The sequence below is a fragment of the Rhineura floridana genome, chromosome 3 (assembly GCF_030035675.1).
Source record: "Rhineura floridana isolate rRhiFlo1 chromosome 3, rRhiFlo1.hap2, whole genome shotgun sequence".
Lineage (NCBI taxonomy): Eukaryota > Metazoa > Chordata > Lepidosauria > Squamata > Rhineuridae > Rhineura > Rhineura floridana.
The window spans coordinates 148,686,699-148,702,810 of record NC_084482.1 but is presented as its reverse complement, the minus strand read 5'-3'; the positions used below and the strand labels follow the sequence as shown (position 1 = coordinate 148,702,810).

At 41.1% G+C, this 16,112-nt stretch overlaps 1 protein-coding gene across 3 annotated transcripts in view; it reads left to right on the top strand.

Moving 5' to 3' along the window:
- The first annotated feature begins 6,394 nt into the window (after positions 1-6,394).
- The window catches only part of IL17RD (interleukin 17 receptor D), a 113,690-nt gene continuing 103,972 nt past the window's right edge, over positions 6,395-16,112 (top strand). For all 3 annotated transcript variants that reach the window (XM_061618279.1, XM_061618278.1, XM_061618277.1), the window contains exon 1: positions 6,395-6,590. In XM_061618279.1, the coding sequence (XP_061474263.1) occupies positions 6,450-6,590 (141 nt within the window). In that variant the 5' untranslated portion in view covers positions 6,395-6,449. The remainder of the gene's footprint in view (positions 6,591-16,112) is intronic.

Sequence of the window (16,112 nt, the reverse complement as noted above, 5' to 3'; positions counted from 1 at the left end):
TAGAGAAAGGCAGTGGTAAACCACCTCTGAATACCTCTTATAATGAAAACCCTATAAATATATCCAAAAAGATTAATAGGGTTGCCATAAGTCATAATCAACTTGAAGGCATATAACAACAACAAAAGATGGGGGATACTTGACTCAGCAATACTACATGCAAAAAGGATCTTGGGATTATTGTTGATTACAAGCTGAATATGAGCGACCCCTTGCTGGATCGTCACCTTGTAGTGGTGAGTGGGCTTGTGTGTTCCAATGAACCCTATGAGCAATGCCATCAGGAGTCATGTACTCCCAGCAGGATCACCCATGGTCGTAAGGTCAAGGGAGAGGAACCAGACAAAGAATGATCCAAGAATGTCCTCAACGGCAGAACAGGCGGAGGATAACAATGCAGAGCTTGGAAAAGTTACTTTTTTGAACTACAGCTCCCATCAACCCAATCCAGTGGCCATGCTGGCTGGGGCTGATGGGAGTTGTAGTTTAAAAAAGTAACTTTTCCAAGCTCTGTAACAATGTGTATGTGAAGGCGGATGAAGGCTGCAGCAGATAAAAGACTTCCAATCGTCGTGGTATCCTTGCCATTGGATCAACGCCTTTTTCTGTCAAGATTGTGTGTTGATTGTCGTGCACCGATCTCCCCATATAAAACAAATTCACACACAGGCGTCTTCCAACCAAACCAAAACAAAAGCCCCATGGTGATCAGCAAATGGCAATGGGGGCAGGACTGTGAAATCCAGAAGCCCCTAGTCATGGACCGGCACATGGGCAGTGGATACAGACTCAGTCATCCTGGCTCAAGGACCGAGGCAGTTGAGTAGTTCGGCAGCTATATTCACAACTGAGCAGTCCTATTCAGGATCCACTCTGCTCAACCCGTTTGGGGAGGGGGCTAGAAAAGGTGCCCTAAACATAGTCTGCCTCATCTCTCTCTCTGACTGGATTACCGCATCCAGTGGGGTCACCACTTAGCAGTCGCAAAAGACTAACGAACTTTGGAACGTGGAATATATGGACATTGCTGGACAATACAGATAGTGAACGTCCTGAACGCAGGGCTGCCATCATCGCGACGGAGTTGAGACATTTTAATATTGACATAGCAGCACTCCAAGAAACTCGAAGAGCAGGAGAGGGACAATTGAAGGAAGAAAAAGGAGGTCACACCTTCTTCTGGAAAGAACTGCCTGAACAAGAATGACAAATACATGGAGTAGGCTTTGCTATTAAAAATAATCTTGTGAAGCTCTTGTCAGAAGTTCTTACTGGCATTAATTAACAACTCTCGATTAAAACTCACCAAAAACCAGCAGGCAACTATTCTAAGTGCTTATGCACCAACATTAGATGCTGATGAAGACATCAAGGAAACATTTTATACCCAGCTGGACACCATCTTATGAGAGACACCTAAGGAGGATAAAATTATCCACCTGGGCAATTTCAATGCAAGAGTTGGGCGTGGTTTTGATTTATGGCCAGAAACCATTGGGAAAGAAGGAGTTGGGAAAGAAGGAGTATGGCATTCTACTTCTGACTAAATGTGCAGAGCATAATCTTGTCATTACAAACACACTCTTTCACCAGAAAGATAAATTGAAAACATAATGGAAGCACCTTAGGTAGAAGCACTGGCATCTCCTGGATTACATAATTGTCCGTGCCAGAGATTGTCGTGATGTACTCCTCACTAGGGCCATGACGAGTGCCAATGACTGCTGGACAGATCACAGATTAATTCGATCCACTATGGCCATTAATATTGTTCCTCAACGTAGGCTCCAAGGAAGAAAACCAAGGCATAAAATGAACATCCACGCCCTTCAAGATCCTATTAAGCGAGCTTGCTTTCAAACAACTCTCAAGAAACATCTACCTACGGAACTCCCTGAAAACGTCAAGGAACACTGGACTAAACTGAAGACTTCCATTATTGCAGCATGTGAACAAACTATTGGATACCAAACTAAGAAACTTCAGGACTGGTTTGGTGAGAATGATAGTGAGATTGAACATATAATTGACAAGAAAAGGAAAGCCTTCCAGATATGGCAAAAAGACATTAACTGTGCTGCTAAGAAAAACATCTATGCCAGTGCAAAGGCTGTGGTCCAAAGAAGAACTAGAGAACTTAAGAACGCCTGATGGATAAAGAAAGCTCAAGAAATCCAGCATTTTGCAGATGCTCATGATGCACGGGGCTTTTTTAATGCCACAAAGGCCATCTATGGACCAACAAATTATGGTACAAATCCCTCATGTTCAATAGATGGTACCAAACTTCTAAAGGGCAAAGAGTCTATTGCACTGCGTTGGATAGTGCATTACCACGACCCCCTTAATCGTAACTCTTATGTGGCTGGTGTGGTCTTCTCGCAAATCCCGCAACAACAAATTAGAGATGAGCTTGCAGTATCCCCTAATTTGGATGAAGTCAGTAAAGCCATTAATCAAATGAAGAATAACAAGCTAGTGGACCTGATGGGATTCCTGCTGAAGCCTTTAAAAAAGGTGGGCCTGAATTTACACAACAACTTCATAAGCTCATCAAAAAAATCTGGATGAGGGAGGAGATCCTGGAAGACTTTAAAGATGCCATAATTATCACTCTTTTCAAGAAGGGTGATAGAACAGATTGTGGGAACTACCAAGGCATCTTTCTTCTAGCTACCGCAGGTACAATCCTTGCAAGGATCCTTGCAAATTGCCTCCTATCTATCTCAGAATACATCCTCCCTGAATCCCAAAATGGTTTCTGCCCTTCCAGGGGGACAGTGGACATGATCTTCACTGCACGACAGCTTCAAGAAAAATGCAGGGAGCAAAACCAACCTCTGTATATGGCGTTTATTGATCTGACTAAGGCCTTTGATACTGTAAATCGAACTGCTCTCTGGACCATCCTTCTGAAAATTGGATGCCCTGATAAATTTGTAAATATTTTGCGACTCCTCTGTGACAACATGACAGCGACAATTTTGGATAACAATGGCTCTCAAAGTGATCCATTCAAAGTGGGATCAGGCGTCAAACAGGGATGCATCATTGCTCTGACCTTATTTGCTATTTTCATCGCCATGATTCTACACCTTGTTCTGGGGAAACTTCCCACTGGCGTGGAAATCACATACTGAACAGATGGAAAGCTTTCTAATCTCAGTAGACTGAAAGCAAAAAGTAAGGTAATTACAACCTCTGTCATAGAACTTCAATATGCCGATGATAATGTAGTCTCCGCACATTCAGAGGAAGATCTTCAAACTATCCTAAATGTCTTTGCAGAAGCATATGGAAAGCTTGGCCTCTCACTTAACATCAAAAAACCCAAAGTGCTTCATCAGCAAGTGCGAACCAATCCCTCTATAGCACCATCAATCCAGCTTAATGGTGCGACGCTGAAGAATGTCGACTACTTTTCTTATCTTGGCAGCCATCTCTCTGTAAAAGCTGACATCGACACTGAAATTCAGCATAATCTGAGCTCTGCGAGTGCTGCATTCTCCTGAATGAAGCATAGAGTGTTCGAGGATCGGATATTTGCATGGAGACCAAAATGCTTATTTACAAAGCCATTGTACTACCAACCTTACTGTACACCTGTGAAACATGGACCATCTATAAACGCCACTCCCAACTTCTTGAAATATTCCACCAAAGCTGCCTCCGGAAAATTCTGCAAATTACTTGGGAAGATAGGTGGACTAATGTTAGAGTATTGGAAGAAGCAAAGACCATCAGTGCTGAAACAATGGTCCTCCAACATCAACTTCGCTGGACCGGCCATGTTGTTTGAATGCCTGATCACCGTCTTCCAAAGCAGCTACTTTACTCCCAACGTAAGGATGGAAAATGGAATATCGGTGGACAGCAAAAGAGGTTTAAAGATGTTCTCAATGCTAATCTTAAAAAATGTAACATGAGCATCGAGAACTGGGAAGTCTTGGCCCATGAATGTCCCAATTGGAGGTCGGACATTATCAAAGGTGCTATGGACTTGAAGAAGCATGTGTACAGGGCGAAAGGGACAAATGAGCGAAGTGAAAGGCACGTCAAGCAAATCCTCATCGTGACCATCTTCTATCTGGAAACCTATATCCTCACTGTGGGAGGCTGTGTGGATCCAGAATTGGCCTCCACAGTCACTTACAGACGCACTGTTAAAGACCTTACTATGGAAGACAATCTTACTCAGCCACGAGTGATCGCCAATGAAAATGAATGAATATGAGCGAACAGGGCAATGTGGCTGCAAAAAGGCAAATGCTATTTTAGGCTGCATTAACAGAAGTATAGTTTCCAAATTGTGTGAAGTACTAGTTCCTCTCTATTCAGCACCTGTCAGGCTTCCCGTTCTGGACACTACACTTTAAGAAGGGTGACAAACTGGACCAGGTTCAGAAGAGGGCAACAAGGATGATCAGGGGACTGGAAACAAAGTCCTATGAGGAGAGACTGAAAGAACTTGGCATGTTTAGCCTTGAGAAGAGAAGACTTAGGGGAGACATGATAGCACTTCAAGTACTTCAAACGATGTCACACAGAGGAGGGCCAGGGTCTCTTCTCGATCATCCTAGAGTGCAGGACACGGAATAATGGACTTAAATTACAGGAAGCCAGATTTCAACTGAACATCAGGAAAAACTTCCTAACTGTTAAAGCGGTACAACAATCAGCGGCATCACTAGCGGGAGTGCGGGGGGGTGCAGACCTCCGGTGCGCGCCCTCTCAGGGGCATGGATGAGGTGGCTGGGCTTGCGTGTGTGCGTGCATGCACACTCGAGCCCAGCCAACCCGTCCATGCCCCTGGGAGGCCGTGCACTGGAGGGGCACCCAGCCGGAGAAGGCCTGGGAACGCTGGCGCGCCTCCCTTGCCCCACCGACGCTGCTCCTGGTCTCGCCCGCCAGCCCTCCTCCGAGGAGTTGGGAGCAGCCTTGCCGGGCAACGGCATGGGGTGGGGCGGCTCTGGGTGTCACCGCCCTCATGGTGACACCTGGGTGCAGGCCGCATCCTCCGCACCCCGGTAGTGATGCCCCTGACAACAATGGAACCAATTACTTAGGGCGGTGGTGGAGGCAGTGGCCTCTCCAACACTGGAGGCACTCAAGAGGCAGCTGGACAGCCACCTCTCATGTATGCTTTAAGATGGATTCCTTCACTGAGCAGGGGGCTGGACTCAGTGGCCTTATAGGTACCTTCCAACTCTACAATTCTATTTATTTGTTAAATTTATATCCCACCCTTCCTCCCAGAAGAAGCCCAGGGACACACACACAATATCTATCTATCTATCTATCTGTCTGTCTGTCTGTCTGTCTGTCTGTCTGTCTGTCTGTCTGTCTAGTCTGCACACTACTTTGTGTATTAGAGCAGGATTTCTCAAACTGTGGTCTGTGGACTACCAGTGGTCTGCAAGTTTAATTCAGGTGGCCCACAGTGTGTCTGTGAAGAACACTTATTACTGAATTCTATGGAATTCAAACTGTAATACAACAAAATACAATATAAGATATTAAGGGAATCAATAAAATACAATTAAAAATCTCACAGCACATTACAACCGCTACAACAGGCAGGAAAAACCCATTAAGTGGTCCATCAAGACCGTCAGCAATTTTCAACTGATCTAATGTTTTCAGTATATTATTTACAGTGTAAGATCTATTTCTTGATAGATATGTCTACAGTATATGCTGTTGCGCACACATTTTAAAAAGGGTTTGCAGGAATGTAGCAGAATGTCTATGACCACGCATCAGCGTCAGAACGTAGCAACTGAATTTTTTTTCGTTGGGAAACCTTGGAAATGTTTTCAGAGACACTGGGATTATGGAGTCAGAATACTCCTCTTCCAGTTACATGATCAAGAATGAAAAAGAAAGGAACAAATGTTTCTAGTACTTCTGCTATATATCCCAGACTCCTATTTGTCCATTAAGAGCGCTGATGCTTCTGGACGTGTAAACCCCACAAGAGTGAATTATTTAGTGGTGTTTTTGTAAAGATCCTCACCTCCCATTCCTTTCAACCTTTTTTTGCAGGGGGGGCTTTCCCCCCTTTTCTTCCTTTGATGTAAGGCAAAGGAAGGAAATAAACAGTCTCACTTGATTTTACTGCATTTCAGATGTTGCAAGTTAAATAATAAAGCCCTTGAAGAAGAGAGAGAGAGAGAGAGAGAGAGAAAGAAAGAAAGAAAGAAAGGGTGGACAATTGACCTCTGTACCTAGACACATGGTAGTGGTTGTACAGCCCCCTTCTCCCCCTATCTTTGGCAAGGTGGGGGGGGGGGAAAGAGAAGTAGAGAGCTGTAGGGACTTGTCTCAGTATATTCTGTCGCGCATGCGCGCAGTTCCCTTTTCTTCCTCCCCTCCTTGCCTTCTCCAACCTGAAGTTGCTTCTGGAGCTCTGATTCCGGGCTTCGGGCGCTGCAGTTGCAAGACAGACGATGGCACCTTGGCTCAAGTTCTGCTCCTTCTTCTTCTCCCTCACTGCCTGTTTCGATGGCCCGAGGCTTGCCGTGTCGGCAGGAGGAACCAGCGGCAGCGGGGGCAGGAAAGGGCCAGCGGGTGATGCTTGTGGCTGGAAGGTAAGAAAGAACGAAATAATCTTTTGTGTGTGTGCTTTAAAAAAACTCAACAGCAGTGAAGTGACTAGAGTGAGTTTTCCCTGGCTCCCTTTTAGTTTTGCACAACTTACAATAACTGGGGAAAGAGGTGCCAAGAACTGTCAGGAACCGGGTGACTTTATGGGGTAAGGGACGCTATGGCACTTGCAGGTGGTGTACTTAACTTTGCATGGGCAGCGTGCAGTTCTCATAATAGGTGCAACGGGATATATTCATGCGACAAGGGTAATCCCGATCCTTTCTCCCACGGTACACACACGTACACTCCCTTACACGCATACACACACACACGTTCCGCGCGCTGTCTCTCTCTTTATCTGGTAGGTGACTTGAGATGGCATTTCTAGAATTGTGAGGATGGATGATGTGGTGGAGGTTGGCTGAATTTTCTCACTAAAGGTAGTTGGAGAGGAGGGAGGGCGGCCGAGGGGACAAGCCAGCAAGTGGGAAGTCACTCAACAGGTCTTTTATCCCCTCCCCTCCTCTCCTCTCCCCAACTAGACCTGCCTTGGGAGAGAGGATAAAAGGCGATCGCTTGGGCTTTGTTATTTTAATGATTGGAGGTTGGTTTGGCTACAGGCCTAGTCATTAGACGGAAGGGGAAGGGGGAGTGAGGGTGTTTGTAAGGTGATAAAAGAGTGTTTTAGGGCTTTACCTTTTGTCCTTATCAGCAGCTTGCTAAGTTGAAACGTTTTCCCCCCTCATGGGTTTCCTTGTATGATTTGCTGTTTCACTGAAGGGGGGAAGAGAGGTAGAAGATTTCTTCAGTGCTTTTTGGATCCCCCCCCCAATTCCATTTTCAGCCTTATTAAATATTCCAGATGAAGGCATGTCGCAGGGCATGAGTGACTTTCATTGCCTCTCCCTTTTTGTTAGACTGTCACTGTGATTTCCTTGGATTCAGATCACAACATTGAGTGAGGGAAAAAGTTACAGCAACCACAACAACACCCCCTCCCAAAAAAAACTGGTAGAATCTGTAGGTAGTAGTTCTATGTCTGGGCAAGTGCCCACAAAAATACTTTAAAAGGGAAAAAAAGTACAAAAGAAGCCAAACATTTGACAAAGAACTTAACTTTCCATTGGGTATATTTGCATCTTGAATTTTGTTAACTGATAGGTCTTGAAGGAAAATGCATTCAGCTGCTGTTTCGGTTTACTTTTTCACATAACAAAAATGATATATATTTACATATTTTAAAGCTACACATCCATCAGGTCCTGTAGGGCAACAGCACTAGCTTTTAAAAGCCATAAATCTTGACTGATTTTTGTTTTGTTTTTAATAGATTTTCAATAATGTGATACGTAGTGAATTATATTTTCTGATAAAACTGAGACAGAAATCCTGCTCTGTTCAAACTTTTTAAAAAATACAGCCTTTTAATTTTATGAGACAGTGTGAAAATCCTGACACAATTTGTACTGTTAAAACAAATTAAAGATTTTAATTTGCTGTTATACACAGGGTACTTTAATCTGTATTTGCATATACTAATCACTTATTGGGCATCGTTTGTCTTAGTTAATTTAAAATTATACAGATATGGATCCTGCATTTTTTCTTTTGAAAAAAAAAATAAGCAACTACACAGGGAGAGTTTCCCAAGCATTGACTGCAGGATAGGACCCATTGTCCTGTTTGTGTAGTATTTATCTTGGGCTGCATGTAAGTTTTGAATAGACTTGACATACTATTAAATGACTGATGGCCCCTGTAACACATTGTCTGCTCTGGGGCAAGGCTTCCTTTGAAGTGCTACCCTGTAGGAAGTAAAAAGTCTATTTGCTCTATTAAAATTCCTTGGTATTTCCTCTGTTTAACCACAGGCCACTTCCCCTCTGCCACTCTAAACACTGCAGGGACACTGACTGATTGAAAAGGCACAAGCCCTGAAGTAATTGCATCCCATTCAGACAGCTATCCTTAGTGTAGCTTATTTATAATGAGTATCTTAGAGATGAAGGATGGGTACACTTGTTTTTTTCTTCTTAAGATGGTAAAATAAAAAGTTTCATTGACTTGAACAAGTGTTCTCAGGTTGTGGATTGTGATATTTCTTTAGTCAGTGATCAGGTAGCTTATGATACAACCCTAAGTTTGTTTGTAAGTTGAACTGTGTTCTCTGGGAAATCTCACAGATGGTAAAATTTAATAAGAGTATAAATATTTGTAGGCTAATTTTGGAATGTCAAATAGTATTCAGAGTGCTAGAGAACCAGTATTTTTATATCAGAATAAGCTTAATGTTTCACAAATATACAATTATAAATAGAGTATTATGCATAACTTACTGTAATATCTTCCTGGGAAAACAGAGAATATTGGGGGGGGGAGTTTAACTGAGGTCAATGGGATTCTACTAAGTGTGCCTATACATACTTACGAAGTAATGTCCCTTTTAATTCAGTGAGACTTACTTCTGAATTAGCATATTTAGGATTATGCTGTATGTTCCATTATGGATATTGGCTAATTAAAGCTGTGGAGCAACATTTTGAAGGCCCTCTAATAAAAACCAGCTGCCATCTCCAGCAGCTTAGCCTAAAGATCATGCGGAAGGGCTTTGATGTGAACTTGCCCATTCTAATTCTTAAAAGATGGGGCTTGCCAATGACACTTTACTATGATATATATATACAGGAGTGGCTGTATACTATAGCCAGCGTGGATTTTTCACATTCCGCAATGTTAAATTGAAAATACCCCCCATGCCATTCTGATGCTTCCCCTAAGCTCATTTCAAAATAAAACCTTACCAAACTTACAGTCCTGAACTCAGAAACGCTTGCTTAACAACCCTCTCAATTTTCATGGTGATACACAAAACAGTCAGAGAGAATAGAGAGTTCAAAGTCTAAAAAGAGAGAAAAAAACTTCAGAGCCGTTTTGGACTTTTTTCTCAGAGAGTTCTCATAATCTGTTGAAATTCATTAAAAATCAGCCATGTACCTGTAATCCTAATACTGACCTTGCCCCATACTCTGACCTTCATCTTCTGCAGTTTAAAAGTTAAAAAAATACCTGGCTTAAATTTAATTAATTTAAGAAATTTTAGCTTGAAGCCAATGATAACGCAGGGCATGCTCAGTAAGAACCAACTGTCAATGTTCTAAAAGCCAGACTCATAGCTGCTGGGCTTGGCTAATCAGGGGGCCATATCCACACCAGACTTTGATTTCACTTGAGACAGTCATGGCTTCCCCCAAAGAATCAAGGGTAGTGTAGTTTGTGAAGGGTGTTGAGAGGAGAGCTTCAGTGGCCAGACTGGTTTAACAGTCAGCCACTCTGACTGAAGGTCTGTGAGAGGAACAGGGTGTCTCCTAGCAACTCTCAGCACCCTTCACTAACTACACTTCCCAGGATCCTTTGAGAGAAGTCATGATTGACTTTGGGCCATGGCTTTGAGAGAAGCCATGATAAATTGTTTTAAATTGTGTTTTACATTGTTTTTAAAAGATGTGTTTTTAAATTTGTATATTTGTTTTTAATGTTTTTAGTTATTGTAAACTGCCCAGAGAGCTTCGGCTGTGGGGCGGTATATAAATACAATCAATCAATCAATCAATAATGATTGTCCAAAGTGTAATAGAGGCCTGGTGTGGATGTGGCCAGGGACAGCTTTGTTTTAAATTTGGGTGGGAGGTAGGGTTGCCAGGTTCAGGGCCTGAGAGTGATCCTGTATCTTTAGGAGAAGAGAAAGTCAGCCAAGTGCAGGTTTTCTTGCAACATTGTAATGGGAAAAACCACAAGGTGGAATTCCCCCTTCCCCCTGCACAACTTTTAAAGATACAGAAGACCTCTCGGAGGAAGCAACTTTATTAAGACTGTTGATATAGTTCAGATGGTTGGTCACTTTAAATATGTCTCATTTACTTTGCAATTTTAGTGAAGTTTCCTATAGGAAATCATTTTCTTTTGCTTTTATTTCTATGAATATGTGAAGTACAGCAACACTTTGCAAAATTTACACTAAAAAAACTCCAAACATAATTGTGGAATAATGGCACTGACGTCTGCAGAATAGTCTCCAGTGGACCTCAGAAGTGTCTCAATTTGCACAAGATAAAACAGTGGGAGGTGAAATATATTCTAGCAAAATTCTAGGTGTGCTCTATGCTTTTAATTGATTGTGAACACCTTGCCTTAGATAAAGTGGTTTAAACATAGCAGGCTGAAAACATGCATCCTCTTTTTTTGAACAGCTAGAGCCATTGATAAGTAGCAACATATTGTAATCAGTCTGATTTTACATCAAAGTGCAGTTTCAGATTCAACTGTTAATGCACCCAAAATAGAAATAGACCATAACCTCCAATTTGAAACACAAAAGGCTGTCTTCACCATCATATGACATTGACCAATAAAAAGACTTTGAAATTAATGAAAATGAATTTGACACAGATTTCTAGGATGAATAATGAGGGAAATAAAATTTTCTGGTTTAGATTATCTGTAGAAACATTAGAAACACAGGAAAGAAGCAAAGTAAGAAGAACACCAACAAACATACAAAAATATAATTCTCCATCTTTGGAGATGGCAGGTGTTGCCACCACTCACCATATGCTCAGAGGCACATGTTACCAAATTCTTCCAAGCTACATACACAGCAAGTGGATTGGACTGTGAAAGACCAACCCAAATTGTGTTTGCATTTTGACAAATTTGTAGGGCAGTCCAATATCTCAGAGAGGAGGTCAGGTGTCCTGCTCCCCTGGTGCATTCACTATAGCTGCCCAATTTCCCTGCTTTTAAAAGTTTGATAGAAATATCTGTGGGCTATAGGTATGTTGATAAACCGCAAGGTTTTTTTTGCCTATTAGTGAATTTTTATTTTATTTAACAAAATTGATATACCGGTCAATGGTAAGAAACCTCTAATAAATATGACAGAAATGTAAAAGTTCACTAGTCTTAGTCAATAAGACTAAATCGATTCTTCAGGACTTGAAATTGAAAACAACTTTCCTTTTTTTTCTTTGACATACTAAGTACTAAGGGTAACAGGCATGAAACCTTTAAACCAAAACTAGTGGGTTGTATTGTATGCTGCATGTCTGGCGTTCCACTCGCGCAGTGGGACTTCCCTTTCCTCTCCTCTCCCCATGCACCCCTAAAATCTGCTGTGGTGGGTTCTTTGACTCTCTGCAGCAGATCTGAGTATGAGCTGGGTAGGGAATGCAGAAGAGAGAAGGGGGAAGTACCATTGCACAGGTCTGCTATAATGTAATTAGGGGTTTCAGCCATGAAAACAGATTTCTGCTGTTCCATGGGGAAATGTCTACTGCAGGGTGGTGATGTAGCACCTATGGGTGCACATACATTGCTTCTTAACTGTTTGCAAATTGCAGACCAGTTGTTCAACAACACTAACCCTGGCAGCATCGACCTCCTATTGGGAAAGAAGGATATGTTCAGTATCCTGGTACCTTCACAACAGGTGATAAAAATATTGTAATAGCTGTACTTTCCCTGCCATCATTTGAGGGTATTTCTTTTCTTGTTGACATTTCACACCTTGATTTAATCAATTGAGCCAGTCTAGACATATGCAGAACCTTGACAATAAGTTCCAACCATGACTTACTCTACAGCATGCACCCATGACACAGTGCACCAAAGTTTCATCTTAAAGGCAGGGGTGAGTGGGAATATGGCTACCATAACTTCTTCTTTTTAGGGTGGCAGTTTGGGTTACTCTCTAAGAAAATGTTGTCACAACTCCACAGGCATGCCAAAAGAATGTGCAGGGCTCGCTCCTGATGTGTCCACAGTGTGGAATCCAGAATGGTAGTATAGTGGAGTCGGGATGAGTTGGCTACATATTGAGTGGCTGCTGATTGGACAGTACTTGCCCATTTACATTTTCGGGATCTTTTATGTGAAGACAGAGGTTAAAAAAAAATCAGGTGACATCAAGTAGGAGAGAGAAAATGGGGATTCCCCACCCTTTTGAGCAGGGCAGAGATAAAATTAGTTGGAAAGAGGATTGATTTGTGGTGATCTGGCTTGACTTGCCCAAGAGCACACGTAGTTGCCTCTCACCTCACTAGCTCATCTTGTGGAAAATGGATGTAGGGCTGAGGAGTGGGAGGGCAAAATCCCTGGAGCCCAGACTTCTGGAGCTCCTGTCCTCTGGGGGCCTGGACTGTGGAAAAAGAAACAATATTTTACAAAATATTTATTGGTATCTCAACAGACAAGAGAGTAGCTATAATTCCACTCTTGCATATCCATGTTTTCTATAAGCACCAACATTTTCAGACATGGCAAAGCACAATATATACACCTTGAGAGTCTCAAGCTTAGGCCAGAACTACTAGGCCCCAGTTCACAGAACTACTAGCCCCAGTAGAGCACCCCCGCTCACAGCTCACAAAATTACTAGCCCCCAGTTCAGTTTACAGATCTACTAGGCCCCAGTAGTAGGCCCCAGTTCAGATTTAATCAACAAGCATTTCTTATAGTTCTCCTAAGAGAACAGTATACCACAGTGGCGGGTAAAGAGAAAACAAATACATAGGAGTGCGTATCACCTCTTATTATTATTTGGTCTGTGACTAGAACACGTTGGAACAAGTCTACATGTATTCTGGTATTGTTTTAAGGTGAAATTAACATTATGGAGCAAACTGAGAAAAATGTGAAAAAGCAAAAAAAAAAAAGTCAGGCAAGTTTATTCAGCCTGGGCTTTGTTTCAAAATCATGATGTGGTGATGAAGGAAATAGTGAAAGGCAGTAATTGGATGCTCATATGTTATTATTAGAAGAAAAAGCAAATGAGTATTCTGCTGAAATAGAAGAACAGAGATGCACTAGCGTTATTCAGGGTAAGGATAGATTGGTCTCATATCTCATTATTGAATACTTTGTTGTGAATTAATTTGCCTGTACACTTAACACCCCAGAATAAATTTGAAGTTTTTTTTACCTTTTCTTTCATTTTTGTGAGTAAAACCAAATATCAAAACTTGTTCTTCAGACATCAAGTTAATATTACTGTACAGTACTTGCAGGACATTTGGGACTACTATGAGTTTCCAGGCCTTCGTTTGTAGATTCTGTACTAAATTAAAAAAAACCCTAAAACTATTTACACCATTGGAAAAGCATAATTAGCCTGAACTTATATAAAGTACATGTCTAAAAATGGTGGCCCCCAATTTATGGAATGATCTCCCTGATGAGGTGTGCCTGACGCCAACACTTATCTTTTCGGCGCCAGGTCAAGACTTTCCTCTTCTCCCAGGCATTTTAGCATTTTAACATGTGTTTTTAAATTGTTTTTTAAAAATGTGTTTTTTAAATTTGTATATTTGTTTTTAATGTTTTTAATTGTTGTAAACCACCCAGAGAGCTTTGGCTATGGGGTGGTATATAAATGCAATTAATAACAATAATAATAACAACAATAATAACAACAACAATAACAATAATAATACTGTGGTGTGATATATTTGCAATGCAACAATTATGCATTTTCAAGAGTTATGTTGAGTAGTGTTATTTGTTAATAAACATTATCCAATTCTGATGAATGTTTTTCATTTATTTTCAATCTTTCTCGTTTTAAGTTAAACCTTAGTCACTTAAACTATTTAAAAGAAAGTAATAACATATGGTTTGTAGGAAGATTTGGGGAGGCGCCCCTGATCATGCATCTTGTCCTGGGCCCAGTGCCAGCTCTCAGTAGCCCTGAATGGCTGTCACAGCAACAAACGTAGGCTCAAAATAATTGTTTGCTGTTTGGGGTTCAGACACTCTGTTTTATTTATTTATTTATTTATTTATTATTTGATTTATATCCCGCCCTTCCTCCCAGCAGGAGCCCAGGGCAGCAAACAAAAGCCCTATAAACACTTTAAAACATCATAAAAACAGACATTAGAATACATTAAAACAAAACAACTTTAAAAACATTTTTAAAAAAAGCTTTGAAGACTTTTTTTTTAAAAAGGTTTAAAAGCATATTAAAAAGCAATTCCAACACAGGAGCAGATTCTACCTTTTACAAATTCACTGATCTTTATTTAGTTTAGCATCCTGTTTCTAACAGTGGCCAAAATGCTTCTGGAAGGTCACAAGTAGGGTATGAAGGCACTGGATGGCTTTTCCCCATTTGTTTGTCAGTAGTACCTGTTATTCAGAGCCTATCCACATGGAAGTTCCATTGAGATATGAAGGCTGGTAGATTTGTATTGATAGTGCAGAGCAGGAAGGACGACCTCTGATGCAAAGCAAGGTGTGGTGAAAGTGGCTTGGCATGGTTGCTGAGACTCATCATACTGCCACTTCAAGGAGGCACCCATGGTCTCCAAGGAAGTCCCAAAAAAGTTTCTACTAATTTTTTCACATCTTCCCTGCCTTCACATGATGGTTTTAAGTGTTTGGCCAAAACCTGGTTATTTTGACCTTTAGCTGAAGAACTTTTCTCTCTTATGGATATTAAGATTGTTTCTTATATTTTTACTCAGTTGTCTTTGTTTTGTGGAGTTTTGTGAATTGTTGTTTTAGTAGATTTTGGATTTTTTGTTTTTGTTTTTATAATGCTGTAAACTACTTTGAATTTCTTTGGGGTGAAAGGATATAAGTTCTTTTTTTAATAAAATAAGTATTATATATATATGGAATATACATATAGCCTACTAACATAATAGGTGTGTTCTAGCTTATTATGTGCAAAGATTTTTTAATGTCCTAACTTCATTGCAAATGTTTGAAAATTGTAATTGTGGTTTCTGATGGGAATGGAGCTTTAGTATGACAGAAAAGGTAGGTGCATGCACACACATCTTCAATAGGTTTAATTAAACATGGCCTTGTTTGAAAGATTAAAAGTAAAACTGACACATTGGTTAGGTTTACATGACAGTGGGCTCCTGTTCTGTGTGACTTCTCTTTGCCACTCTTCAAATAACCGTAAGGTTATTTTACTTCCACAGTTATGTTTATTGAATATCTGGTGTGAATGCACTATTGTGGATTCAGTATGGTGCAGTTGTTTTTCCTTTATCTGCTAAAGGCCAGTTCTAGTCATGTGAGATGTAATATATGCCATTGTTTGAACTGCCAAATAAGTATGCTTAAGACTGCAGCATTAGAAAGCTCATGAAAATAGTGCATTGTTGAATTGTATGCACTTAAAGCTCCTATTTTCTTATGTAAGAAGAATACAATAGGTTGACATGTCTGATTATTATTATTGTCATCCTTCTACTTTTTCTGTTCTAGATTTGGGGTGGATTCCCCTACTTCCAGTTTGGTTAACAGTTGGCTAGGATGTTGCATTTTGGATACTCTGTTCATACTCTGTTTAAAAGAAATGGGGGTGCCACAGCATCTGATTGTCCTGATGCGCAACCTATACTCGGGACAAGAGGCTACTGTAAGGACAGAATATGGAGAAACCGATTGGTTCCCCATTGGAAAGGGTGTGAGACAGGGGTGTATTTTAACACCCTATTTGTTTAATCTGTACG